This window comes from Lactuca virosa, chromosome 4 (genome assembly GCF_052849685.1).
Source record: "Lactuca virosa cultivar CGN04683 chromosome 4, Lactuca_virosa_CGN04683_v6, whole genome shotgun sequence".
Taxonomy (NCBI): domain Eukaryota; kingdom Viridiplantae; phylum Streptophyta; class Magnoliopsida; order Asterales; family Asteraceae; genus Lactuca; species Lactuca virosa.
In genome coordinates this window covers 215,030,203-215,044,586 of record NC_136429.1, presented here as the reverse complement: position 1 = coordinate 215,044,586, position 14,384 = coordinate 215,030,203, and the positions used below count along the sequence as shown (strand labels likewise).

Below are 14,384 nucleotides of genomic sequence, written 5' to 3'. Positions count from 1 at the left end.
ATATTTTCATATATACTTTTGTCCTCCTTTTTATTTCAGTTTTATATATTACAAGCATCTGATTTAATGTTTACTCCCTTGCTCACCACCACCCTCACCCTCCTTATTTCACCAGTGCAACTCACATTTCATGTCGGAAGTCTTCTAATGAAGCACCCTCTACAATTGGATGGAAGTATGACTTTCTACAAATAACCTCCCTTACACTATTCATATTAGATTTGCGGATTGCTGGTGTATATAATACTTATACCATATACATATAATTCTAAAATTGAGAACACGCCTTAAGACCTTTGGATCTCTGTAACGATCCGAATTCTTGCCTGTCAAGCACATGGAACCTAAAGCCTTTTCCACAACTGAAAACCCAGAAGTAAATGCTCTTTTTGCTGCATTATGTACAAGTCAATACATCATCATTACTTTATACGGCTTTGTGAGAATAGTACCTACAAAATTATCAATAACCTGCAATGCATTGGAGTAATTTATGGAAAAAAAGCGAAGGTAAAAGACAACAGACTTACTTAAAATCTCCAATAAACAATTTTGAATTTCAATAAAAACAGTGAAGGCATCAGGTATGTAACAAGTGTTTATTGATAATAACCCCACTTACACAACTCCTCATATTTAAGCATAAATAACAGTGCATAATCTCAAGTTCAAACTCTCACTATAAAAACAACACTCTTAAACAACAGTATCCCAACAGATAAAAAAAAAAAAAAAGCAACTCTATGAACTATTACAAGAAAACGAACCTTAACTTTAAAATATCTACAACTATTTTTCTTCTTCTTTTTTTTTTTTAATAAATTAAGTATAAGTAAGGCCATACCTGTCAACCATAAAGGCAAAAACAACTTTACTTTAGCTAAAAAGTATTCATGTCACAAATGCTTCTCTCTTTTTTCCTTATTATTCTGCTCTGTTGACAGTAAAAGTCACAAAACCTGTCATCAAATTTATGATCTTTTTTGCCTTTTTGGTCCATTAGCATTTTCTGTTGCTGATTTTCCCTTCTCCCCTCTGAATACCAGATCTTCAACATTAATCATATACACATTTTCGGGTCCTGGTGTACTAAAATCAGCTGGGTTTTTGTTAATTGTACAAATCTCATGAGTCCCAATTGGCTCAATTCTATCTCTTAAAGTGACACCTTCACTTCGATCTTCACTCACATGACATGGAACAGGAAAAACATAAGATTCCTCTCGTCTGAAAACAGAAGCTGAAGCTGAAGACATACCTCTTGATTGACTGGAAGTCAACTTAACATTTTGACCAGTTTGAAACCCACAAGGAAATGAAGATGACTGGACATACCTTGGTTTTGGGAACTGAGCATTGGGTATTGGTATTGTTTTTCCATTGATCATGTTTGAGCTACTGCAATGAGTGTAACATGGAGAAAGTGGTTTTGGAAGCTTTCTTTCATCTGTATTATTCACCCGATGATTTGACTTTCCTGCATCCATTAAACTAAGTAATTGCATCGCAGGGATTGTTTCATTTGGATATGAAGAATCTAACGAATGTATCTTTTTCAGATGATGTTGTTTGGATGATGTCGGATTTAAAGATTGGAAACTGTTTTGTTCTTCAATAACATTTGGAGCCACAACATTCAGATCCAAATCCATGATTCCCTTTTGATTATCTTTCTCTGAGCATTTTGTATATCCGTTGGTAAGATTTGGCTTAAGAAACTGGTAAGAGACGAGGGGTGGAGTTTTCTTTTTCTTCTTTGGTATTGGTATACAATTGTAACGTGAGTTATTGTGTCTCCAATTTCCATCAAACTCATTGAAGTCAAGAAGTTGTTGATTGAAGAATCCAGAAGCTTGATTTCTCATGGTGGTGGGACCCATATTGGGTTTCTCACTCGTTGAAGGGTGGAGATCGTCTTGATGTGATGATGATGATGATGATGTCATATGTTTGTGAATGTTGATATTATGTAAACCTGATACATTTGGTATGAAAGTGTTATTGCTACTACTACTTCTAGCTTCACATAAGTTTCTCTCGAATTGATTTTTTGCCAAGAGTTCAACAACTTCAGTTTCATCTGATCTCCCCAACATCACCATTGATCCTTTTCTTTGACGATTATAAGGCCCCATTACATCTGAGTATCCTTTAACTCCAGTTTTCCTCTTGTGTGGATCAGAGAAATCCTATAAACAACATAAACTTAAAGCAAACATATCATATCATTAAAGCATTTAAAATACAAAAAAATACTAAAAGGCCATACCAATTTCTGATGCCCAGAGAAACTCCCGTATGTATAGGGCTGCTGTACTGGTTTAGTAGCAATAGCATGTCCCTTGCTGACATCATGAACTGATCCCTTTTTTGATTTTGAATCATATGGAATCCAATTATGAATTCTTGATCTCAAATCCCCAAAGAACAAATTATCTTTTCTATGATTATCTTTGGTGAGAGGACGATTGATCAGTGTTTGTGGGTCATGATTTAAAGAAAGATTAAGCCCTAATTCCGTTTCTGACTTGCCATCTTTTGTTCTAGAACAATCATCTACATTTTCTCTCCTTGAATATTCCTCTACAAAAGATTTACTTTTGAGAGAATATTTTGACATATTTAAAGAAAAATTCAACTTTTTCTCCGGATGTGCCTTGAGATCTTTTGGTCTAGAACAACCATCTACATTTGCTCTCCTTGAATATAATTCCTCTCCAAAAGATTTACTTTTGAGAGGATTTTTTGACATATTCATAGAAAAATTTAACTTTTTCTCCGGATGTTGTGGGGCCATGAAGTTTGAGTGGGGTCCGCTTCCTCTGTCTTTTGAGATATCACAAGTTGGTTTACAAGCACCACTGGCAGTAGCACTGGTAGTAACAGGATTGTCTGTTTTAGTCATATCACTGAATATTGACCTCCAAGCAGTTACTGGATCACTACTGAGCTTACCAACATTGGAGTTCTTCTGAGTCCTATTATCGTTTGGTGTATCTTCAGTGGCTTCTGGATCTTTAGAATGTTGATCAACAATGGTGGTTTTTGCAACTGCAACTGCATTCCCTTTAAAGGTCTTTGTTTTTTTACAAGCATTCACAGGAGTGGTTATATCAACAGGTATCTGATCTTGATCATGTGGCACTTTCCTTTTAATCAAGGAAGAAGTTGGCAATGGATTACATGGTTTTGGATCCAAGTCAGTATTAGAATTTTCCTTTTCTCTTTGCTGGATTTCATTATTTCCACACAGCAACTCCTTCAATAAACGCACTTTACGAGCCTTTCGTCTTGTATGTCCATTTGATTGATCATTTTGCTGACTGGATTGGATTGGAGTTCCCACAACACCAGTTATTGTCTCTATTACTACATTATCTTGCTGTTGATACTCATCATCTCTCCCATCATTGCTCTCTTTCCTACATAATAAACCTGCATTCGCCTCTGAAGCAACATTGGTGTCACTAACTTTAACTGGTTCTTTAGGAACTGCGTTATCAACAGGGATTTCTTGAGAGTGTTGACTTTTATTGACTCCAAAAGCATGAAGGACATTTTCATCATCATCATCATTATCATTATCTTTCGTATTATCAACAGACTTAAGACCTGATGAATCAAAGAAAACTATTTATGCACAGAAATTAAAATGACCTGTCAAATATTGATGTTTTTACTACTATATAAAATGGAATTTACCTGAAGTGCCTTCACCAAAAGGGAGCACTGCTACTCCACAATCTTGTTGAGGGAAAGACCTTACACATGATCGGATCATACTTTGATCACACACAGAGACTACTGGAGTCTCATGTGAGGTTTTTGCATTTCCACAGTTATGCACACAACTTTGACAAAGCCAATATTTAAAATTTGGGACATCCATAGGAGGAAGTGCTTCAGCAAAAGGTAGGAAGTTGCTGCTACCTTTTTCACGCATCCCAGAAACATAACCTCTGAGAGGATAATAAATAAAGTTTGTTAAATACTGGAGAATGAAGTATAATGCAGGATCAAACAGGAAGAGTTACCTTATAGAAAAATGGCTACATTTTTCAGCATCACCCTTCTCCTTGACAAAGCCAAGTTTGATACATAATGAATCAATCTTAATGGTGGAGCTGCTGGAGTTTAGTACAGAAGAAGCATTGTTCCCTTGGGCATCTACTGGGAAAATTCTCTTTTCATCATGGCTATTCATGTTTAAGATATCACTGTAACAAGAGAGCATCAAGTGTGATTAAACTCTCATGCATGTTGTAACAAGTCCATGAAAGCTTTGGCTTGAACTTGATAACATGTAGAAAGATTTTAGGTTTGCATGAAGGTCTGTGTGATCATAGTAAGTTCATAATGAGCCTACAAATGATATAACATGCATGTACAATTTCATTGACAATGACCAGCCTGTCATATCAGAAACAAGAAAGCCATGCATTGCAAAGTTAACTACAGTATAAAATCTAAACCATGGTTAATAAAATGCAAAGTAAAACTCGACTATTACAGCTCAACTTAACCATGGCCACATATATCATAAACAGAAGAAAATAAATTGGTAAAACTTGATGAAACCAAATTAAAATTTCAAACCAAATCTGTAATTCTAAGCTGCTAGCTAAGCTTAGTTCAACCTACAAACCCCAGAAACAACCACAGAATTTAACCTTAAAAGTTGCATTATCTATTAGTCAAACGCTTTGACTAGAGACTGTGGACCACAGACAAATTGACTTGCACTCAAAAATTAACTTTCCTCAGACTGAGATTGTAAAACTATTTAGATAAAAAGCTCCTACATGTTCCATTGTTCATAGTCATTTCATGATAAGCAAGTGATATACCCAAATGCATGCCAAAGCTTCACAGTGAGCTAGCACAGCATTGCACAAGAAACGATGATGCAGAAAGCCAGAAACAATGCCATAATTAAAGCTAAAGGAAAACAAAGTCACATACATTAATAATAGAAAGCAAGGAACAGTAATTAGTGAGAAAAAGTTAAAATTCATCCAGTCCATCACATGTACAGCACCTAGTATACGAATCATGAAACCCTATGAGTGTGAAGGAAACCAAATATTTTTAACTAACGTGCCCAACCTGTGTCTCTAAGCAGTACGTGTACGTAGCTTAATTTAATACAACTACGAAAGGTAACATCAAAAAATATTATGTGCAATATCCAAAAAGATGAACGAACCCTAGCAAGAAAGGAAATGGTAAGCTAGAAAATTAACATAGACTTGAAAGCGTAGATGGACAAATAAATAGAGTAAACAAACACCGACACAAGGAAGAAAATAGATTATCAAGTCAACCAATCAATTAGGGTTATCTCTTTCCCCGCCGCTCCCACTAAAAAAGGTAAATAAAAAGGATAAAGTTTCTACAGTTCTCGAGAAAACCCAATTCAAATTCATGCGATTAACCCCAAATTTACGATAGAAATCCCGTTTCACCCGCACAATTACATACATACAATGATTTCAGGTTTATACAATGGGTTGAATACGTAAGCTTCGGTGTCAGAAGTTCAATCAAGAAATAACATAAAATGAACTTTAAATTAAAACCCAGAAAGGATATAAACTCAATAGAACAAATCAAACATCAAAAGCAAATGAACAGAAATTACCAAGAAGATTTACTAGAGAGCGAGCTCAGATCACCAGCTATAAAATTTCCATTAAAAAAAAAAATAAAGAAAAAAGCAAAAGCAAATCAAAATACCGACAAGCAAAAACCCAACAGATCTGAACTTGAAATCTTCAACAATAACACTTGAAACTACCATCACTAGATGAAGAATCAAGAAACGAATCCGAATACCAAAACTTTACTTACAGATTTGAAGCCATTTGTGAGTAATTCGATGGCGAAACTCCCGAAAACCCTAGTCGTCACCACTTTAGGTTTCCGCGAAATAGAGAGAGAGAAACATAGAGTGAGAGAGAAGGCTGTCCTAGTGTGTGTTTCTGGAGAGAGAAACAGCAAGGCATTTTATATACTATAGTCTATCATACACGTATACAGAGAAAAACACACAGTGAACGTGTAAAGTATGAAGCTACCACGTCATCCAAATGGTGAGTGCTAGTTATTTGTTAACGCAATTACTAAAACTCTAAACCCTAATTTTGCTCACGCGCCCCGTTCTCACGCGCAATGTTAGGTGACTGGTCAATTTTCTAGTCATTTGGTATTGTCGGATAAGTCCAAAAGATGCCACGCACTTAAAACTATTGTTATTGGTTCGTGATTGCACGCGTATACAATGCCGTATGTGATGGTTTATTCTGCTAGAAGGGTTCAAAAGTTAAAATAAATTAATTGAGAAGGGCAAATGAGGTAATACAAGTACAATAATGGGAACAGTTAAAGAGGTAGGGACAATTACGTGAATTAGGGTTTTATTATTGGGATAATAACTTTTTTAACAGGATTTTAAATGTATATTTAGTTAATTATAGGTGACGATAACGTATTTAAAACAATATAACTTTTAAATAAAATAAAAACAATTTTAATTATGCTAACTTATGACTATATTTTCGTTTACTTTAATGTAAATACTACTGTTACAAATGTTTGGTCATCAAATTATAATGCAATATGATGAGTAAAATGTAAAGAAATTATTGATTCATGGATATTTATATTCGAGTATGTTTTTATTTTATTTAAATAAACAAATGTACTTGGTCTACATAAATAAAAGACTAAAGCCTTATTTTCGTGAATACCAAAAAGTAAAAAAAAATGTGTTTATTGTTTTAATTTAAAAATATACATATTTCTTTATTTATTAAAATTTTATGATATAGACGAAAAATATATTGATTTACGATCCAGATGTTAAGTGTCTAGTATTAAAACTATAACGAGATTCACACTATAAATGTTTTACATGATACGCTTTGAAATATACGTGTAAGCTTTGTTTGACAAAGCATTTTAAATAAATATTTATGGATGTTAAAATAAATAATCTTTATGTGAATATACTTTACCGAATTTTATGTAGCAACATAAACAACAAAAACAATATTGACCCTTTTTTTATACAAATAAGATAGAGGTTGATAGAACATTAATACACCCCGATATGGTCTATAGACCACTCTACAGAAGATATTTTCGACAAAATGAACAATCAGAATAAAAATACAAATAAATATAAGAAAGTAAAAGTTCTATAATTGCATCCACGTTGAAGTTATCCATGCATACAAATACTGAATTACATCAACCCATGGTGTAATATAAACCGGTATATGTTTGGTTGAAGTTATCCATGCATACAAACTAGTAAAAAAACTCCGAGTCGGCATTTTTTTAAATATTTTTTCCATCAAATTAAATGCAATAAAATAATGAAATTAAATGCATCAAAATAGTACGATTGTCATTTTATTTAATAAAGTTTGTGGTAATTAATGTTTCTTTAATATGTATGTTTTTTTGTCTGTAGACAATAATTTTGGGTCGGATGGAGTATTAATAATAAACTCTTAGAATTATGAATATAATCTACTTAATTTGTTGATTTAAATATGACATTAAATCTAAAATGTAAATAAAAATATTAAATAAACATAAAAAATAACTTAAGATTATTATTTAAAATAACTAAAAATTTGTTTAAATGTTTAAAATAAAATTTTGAATCAAATTTAATAGATTACATTACTTTTTGTTACTATTATTATTATTATTATTATTATTATATTGATATTTTAAAGAATTATCATATGATCAAAATTAAATGTAACAAACAAAATCATTTCCACCGTCATATTTGTGGGAAATGGTGTTCAATATCATTAACTATTAGTAATATTTCTGAATAAAAATATTGTCATTTTCGAATTGCCCTCAAGACACAATTGAAGAATTAAAAGAAATTGACATAAGGAGAAAATAAATTTATTAATTTATTATGTTTAATAAATTAATCATGAACTATTTTAGAATTAAATGAGAATTAATTAATTCGGTTAAATATAAATTAGTTAAAAGGTTGACTAATTGGAATATTTCATAACTCTTAGGGATAAGAAGATTTTGAAAATCTCCATCCTATATAGGATGAGAGAAGATTTTGAAATTATCTCCATCTCACATGGGATGGGAGATGAAACTTGACAAGGGCTTTAAGGCTATAAATAGGGTGTTAGGGATTTCATTCCTCCTTGCACATTGCTTGAGATTTTCACCAACTTCTTATCTTTCTTTCTGTGGGACGATTTCCAAACCCTCTTAGGGTTTATTGAGATGAATCCCACTCTTAGTTTTCTTTCAGTTCTCTTTTTGGACTCATTGAGTGTGATTTCATTAGAGGGATTCTACTTTAGGTCAACTCATCTAAGCAACCGTGTTAGATCAAGAAGGGATCAAAAAGCTTCAAGAGGGGGTCCAGAAGATCAAGATCGATTTGTAAAAGAAGTTACTAATTCTTTCTTTCTTGAGTAGATTTACAGTTTTAAAGTAGGTTGCTATAATTTGGAAAACCTAAATCCTAGGATGCATGTACACTTAGGTAAATTTTATTTATTTTTGTTGCCTTGTTAATGTGTATTGCTGTATAGAAAACCCAACAGTTGTATCATAGTCTCTAGGTTTTAATTGTATGCATTGCTTAAAATCAAAATCTAGAAACCCTGATAGTCAATTTTTTAGGATAAAGCATCTTGTTTTAAATATTATTATAATGGGTTTAAAACTGAATATTTAAATGGATAAGTTTAAATATTATTTAAATTATTTAAAGCGGAATACTCAATGTAAGATTAGTTCTAAATATTATTTAAATAAGAACTTAAATCTAAATATTTAATTAACTATTTCTGAATATTGTTTAAATTAGAACTAATTAAATCTGAATATTTAGTTTTAAATATTATTTAATTAGAGAACTTAAATTTATATATTTAAATGATTAATTAAATATTTTTAATAACGATTTAATCTAGAATACTTAAAAGGATTTAATTAAAACTTTGAGTATTATTTCAATTAGAGAATTAAATTTAAATATTTAAAAGGATAATGATCAAATTGAAAATGTTTAAATTTACCTACATATTTGTCATAACTAGCATTTGTAGCTAGGAAATTATCTCTATATGTAATCAACTCTTGATGTATCTTGTAGCTTCAAGTTTAAGGTTATACATATTACTCATTCAAAAACAACTATTTCAATCAAAACTCACTCGTGAAGCCCAAAACCTAATTCCATACACTACAATCACTCAACTTGGGTTTGTAACCCGAATTCCTGGTTCAAACTCTTATTGGACCAAGACCCTCTTATTGGGCCTAATGGACCAATAAACTCTCAATTGGATTATTTTGGGCTAAGATACTTCATTTGGGCCCTAATTGGAACCACAAGTTATTAAACTATATCATTTTGGGCCTAGAATTTCTCCTTGATTATAATGGGCCGAAAAACCAATTCTTTTACACTTTTGGTCTGAAAACTCGTGTATGGACCCAATGGGCCGCAAGCTTTCTCATTGGGCTATAAGATCTCGATTTTTATTCAAGCCCAAACATTCTCTTCTCTTTTCCTCCTCTCATTCTCGAAAATATATAAAAAAAGGAAAAGATTGTGGGAATTAATATCTTGACACCTCAATATTACATGTTGGATATCCATGACATTCTCATATCTCCATGCAACATCTTGTCTCTCTCTCTTCTCTTCTCTCTTCTTTTTCACGGCCAAAGCCACCTCCCCACCACCATCCTCACTTCATCCACAATTCAAACATCAAAAATTCTCTCTAGAACTCTCAATAAAATCTCATTTTCCCTCTCCAAATTCGTGTGTGCTTGTATGAGAGTCCAAGGATACTTCATCAAGGTTCATCATTTTGGTAAGATACTCTCTATTCAAGTGTTTAACTTCATCATAAGACAAATCTTTCACTCATTAACACTCCAAATCGTGATTCATGCTCTAAGAATCTCCTAGAATTCAAAGATCTCATCAAAGAAGTAGGCTAGGCTGAAAACATCTCCTTCACTCCACCAAAAGTGATACATCACCCCAAAGTGACTTCATACCCTTTATTTTCGGTTTTTACTATGTTTTGGGGGAGGATACAAGTTGCTTTGTGTTAGATCTATGTGTTTATGTGTGTTTTCTATGTTATATGTGGTGATTATGTGATGAAACTTCATAAATCTCGAAAACTCTACCAAAACTTGGTGATGTTTGTAAACTAACACACATTATACAACTTACTATGAAGTGAAAGGAGTAAACATGTTGTGGAACACTAGAAAACTAAACAAAACCGTTTAAGGGGCCATTTTTGACAAATAAACAAAAAAAAAGGGTGAAGCCTTTAGGACACTCACGGTTTTTCAAGGACCAAAAGAGTCATGTTTATATAAAAATGGGTCTTAAAGGTATTTATGGTTTTAAAAGGGCCAAAAGTGTTAATTTTCACAAAATGGGTTTAAAGTTGGGCCTTCACGGTTTCATGGGCTAAGTTTGTAAACTTTTGACTTTTGTGGGTTAAATTTTCATTTTAAACAAATTCGAGCCAAAAGTGTAAATTTTTGGTAAAAAGGGGCAGAAAATGTCAATTTTATTAAACTTGTGCCGAAAAGCTAAATTTCTATACATTTGGGCCGCAAATGTCAATTTTCATCAAACATTGGGCCTTAGTGGTCCATTTACATGCTTATTGGGTCTGGAATATACATTACATGTTTATTGGGCCTTTGTGGTCCATTTACATGTTTATTGGACCTGGAATATACATTACATGTTTATTGGGCCTTTGTGGTCCATTTACATGCTTATTGGGCCTTTTAAACATGAAACATACACGGAAACAGTATTTACTGCGTTACATAGAGTGATACAATATTCGCGTAAACATAGTTAAGGTTCTTGTGAGACACGTTCTTTCATTCGTACCTACCTAGTGTACAACCTTTAGTCTTGTAGTTATAACCAGAGTCTCCTGGAGGGAGAGCGAGAGTTTGTGTATAGATCTATATGGGGTTGATATCCCCGCACCTGAGTTGTTCGCTACAGCTGGACTAGGTCAGTCTAGGGTGACAAATGTTATACCTTAAACAAGTTGACGCCTGAAAAATGTCATGGCAGGCACTTCTGTCATATCAAGCATGGTTATAACGACTCACATAGAAATTAACTCCAATGTAAAATTTATGGAATACATAAACAATTATACAGTTGCGATACTATACAAACACCATTCTACAGTCTTTGGGTTTTAAGACCACAATACTTTTACAGGCAGAAAATATTGGATCGGGAAAACTTACAATTATACATTACCTTTTACTTACAACAAAAAAACATGGGAATTCTAGAATACACTCTTTATACATTTTCAAAACAGAAACACACATGGTTTAATACAAGAATTGATACAAAGCGTTCAAACCATTTATTTCTTTTACAGAAAATGTCGGATTTTCTGGTGTTTACAAAATGATACAAACTTTTCATACAAATACGCTTATGAACTCACCAACATTATATATGTTGACCATTTTCAAAATAACTTGTATTCTCAGGAAATCGTTAAGCAGGTTGGCCTTCAAGAACTCATGGATTTTGATGTATTTTTTTTGCTATCATCGTACACTTATATTTTGGGAATGTAATATTGTAAACCAAAACACTGATGTAAACAATGATGGTTGTATTATTGTATGTGTGATGATGATGTTGTCGTGATTCAATTATATACACTGTGATGGTATTACAAGATGAAGTCACCCAACCCCCGTACGTTTTTGTCGTTTCTTCGGTTCAGGGGTGTGACAGATTGGTATCAAAGCAATGTTTATAGTGAATTGGCATATCTGATCATACACGATATGTAACTATAAATACATTGGGACTAAAATACTCTGAATAAAAATAAAATACATACCTATGTGTGCATTATTACAATAACGATAAAAGTTTATAGAGGAATTGAACATCGTGGTTAAACCCAGACAGTTATGTAGTCGTATTGGGGATAAATATAGCCTGATCAACTATATTTATTCAAAATACGACCAACATGTGTTTGGGAGTGATCATGATGGGAAATGAATCTAGAAACTTACCAACCTCGTATCCAAAAAGTTTTTAAGGAACTCAAACATAAACAATTAAAATACTATAGGAGTATTTTAAAATGCTATCTACATTCACCCCCCCCCCCCCTTACACACCTCCACTTCTCGCGCAAGCATCATGGCTGAATACCAGCAAGGTGACCTTTACTATCAGGCCTTGGTGGCCCACGGGTGGATGGAGGAGGAACCTGAGATGGTTCAAGAGGCAGATCCAGGGATAGGACCTGAGGAGTATCTAGAGACAGATTACGAGGACGAGGGATCGGGTGAGGAGACTGAAGAGGTAGAGGGCATTGGGGAAGTCCCTAGTGAATCCCACCCTTTAGAGATGATACCGGATTCGCACATAGCACAGGGGGACCCCACAGACTGGACGCGCTCCTTGGAGGAGGAGGTTACCACTCTCAGGCAGCAACTTTTTGCAGCAGAGGCCAAAGCCGTTTGAGAGGAGCAAGAGAGAGACGAAATCACTTGGGAGATAAGTGAATTGGCTGACCTTTTGGTACGTCATTTCGGCATCTGAGCATCACCCCAGACACTTCCCGCCGCGACTAGGATCCGCTCCACCCATCACCACTATTGTTATGGTTCTCTTTTATGTACTATTGTATGTAGGACCGACTTTATGTTTAAGTGACCACACTACTCATAAAGTCGTTATGTTGTTGGATCATATTTTCTCTATGTACTGTATGCCTTTTTAAAAGGTAGATTTTCATGCTCTGTACTACGAATATTACATAATTAATGAAGCAGTTATGTTTTAATTGTGATGTTGTTATCTGCTATGTGTTCTATTTTCCTTATTTCATGATATTGCATGAGTTCACTTATATGCACAACCGAACCATTGAAAACATTATATACCAAAGGAACATGAAACCACAAACCACTATGTACTTGATGGGTTTTGAGAATTCTAACACTCCTAAGGTGTACATGCAACCCTAAATACCTTGGATCTATGTTTTCTTTATTATACATTCAAACTTTCATTTTCCAAGGTATTACCCTAACTAGCATACAAATCTTTGATACTTGGGTAATAAAACAAGTTAGATAACATACCTTTTGTTGTAGCTTGTTGCCCTTGATGTATTTGGCCTTTAAGAACTTAGCACCAATAGTGTGAATGCCTCAAATGGAATTACAACACATTTAGGACAAAGGAAGGCATTTTGAGAGATAATCTTGAAGCCAAAATCGTCCATGAACTCCAAGAACTAGTAGTCCATGATTTTGGCTATGGAGTCACATATTTATATGTAGGATTCCAAGGGTTATGGGTTAACCCTAATCCATATCCATGGGTTTATGATCCATGGTTCATGTGGCCCAACTCTTAATGTATCCATACATAAACTTAGTCCAACATGGATCATAAGACCAACATACAAATATAACTAATTTACACAATTAGTCCCCATTGATTTAATTAGTCTCTTTTGATCACTAAATTAATTCCAAACCAATTCTTGATCAATATTAATTAAATGATATGATTTCATATTAATATATTAGAACTTATAATATATTAATAAATCATAAATAACCTGTAACACCGTAATTTTTCAAACAGATTTTTCATTTTAAAATCGCATACTTTTCATAACATATTGTATAAAAATCTCGTTTATTCAAATTACAAAGCACAACTCCATTAATAATCCAGGATCCTCAAAACATAACTCTTTCTCTGGTGTGTACAATCAAGCCGGTGCCGTCCCGCGATCCTGAGAAAACGTGAAACACATAACACATAACACGGTAAGCACAAAGCTTAGTGAGTTCCCCAAAATACCACATATTACACATACGCCACTCGAGGCTACAGTACGACCCTCCGGTCAATGTGTCTCAGCGGGACCCTCCAGTCCCGTAGCTCGTTGGACCCTCTGGCCCGGTCATAGCTCGTCGGACCCTTCGGTCCAGTCTGTGTCGCTGTACCCTTCGGTCCGGTCTATATCGTTGGGCCCTCCGGCCCGGTCTTTTCAACACATAGCATACATATAACACAATGCACATATTCTCATATATACACATAGCATACAAGACCCTCCGGTCTACACATAAATACCACTCTAGGTAATGTATAGTGAGAAGACTCACCTCGGCTAGCAGGTGAGCAAATAACCTCGTGTTCGGATCTTGAACTAGCCTCCTCCTAACACAAACGATGAATATCTCTTATTAATACTCTTTTCACGACTCAGATAATCGAAGGCGGTTCGTTCTCTTTCTAACTCTTTAAAGTG

At 34.0% G+C, this 14,384-nt stretch overlaps 1 protein-coding gene across 1 annotated transcript; it reads right to left on the bottom strand.

The window, feature by feature from the left end:
* Positions 1–585: 585 nt before the first annotated feature.
* LOC145107978 (uncharacterized) lies at positions 586–6,023 on the bottom strand. The gene is made up of 5 exons (XM_079044949.1): positions 5,851–6,023; positions 4,035–4,217; positions 3,703–3,959; positions 2,270–3,612; positions 586–2,189 (listed from the first exon to the last, which is right to left on the bottom strand). The coding sequence occupies exons 1-5, from the start codon at positions 5,862–5,864 to the stop codon at positions 972–974; spliced, it is 3,015 nt and encodes a 1,004-aa protein (XP_078901075.1). The 5' UTR covers positions 5,865–6,023; the 3' UTR covers positions 586–971.
* Positions 6,024–14,384: the final 8,361 nt, after the last annotated feature.

Excerpts from the sequence above, each read along its gene's own strand:
- LOC145107978 (XM_079044949.1), bottom strand. Across the intron at positions 3,613-3,702 it reads TTTTGGTGAAGGCACTTCAG|GTCTTAAGTCTGTTGATAAT; the intron begins GTAAATTCCATT and ends TTGATTCATCAG. Across the intron at positions 2,190-2,269 it reads TCTCTGGGCATCAGAAATTG|GATTTCTCTGATCCACACAA; the intron begins GTATGGCCTTTT and ends TGTTGTTTATAG.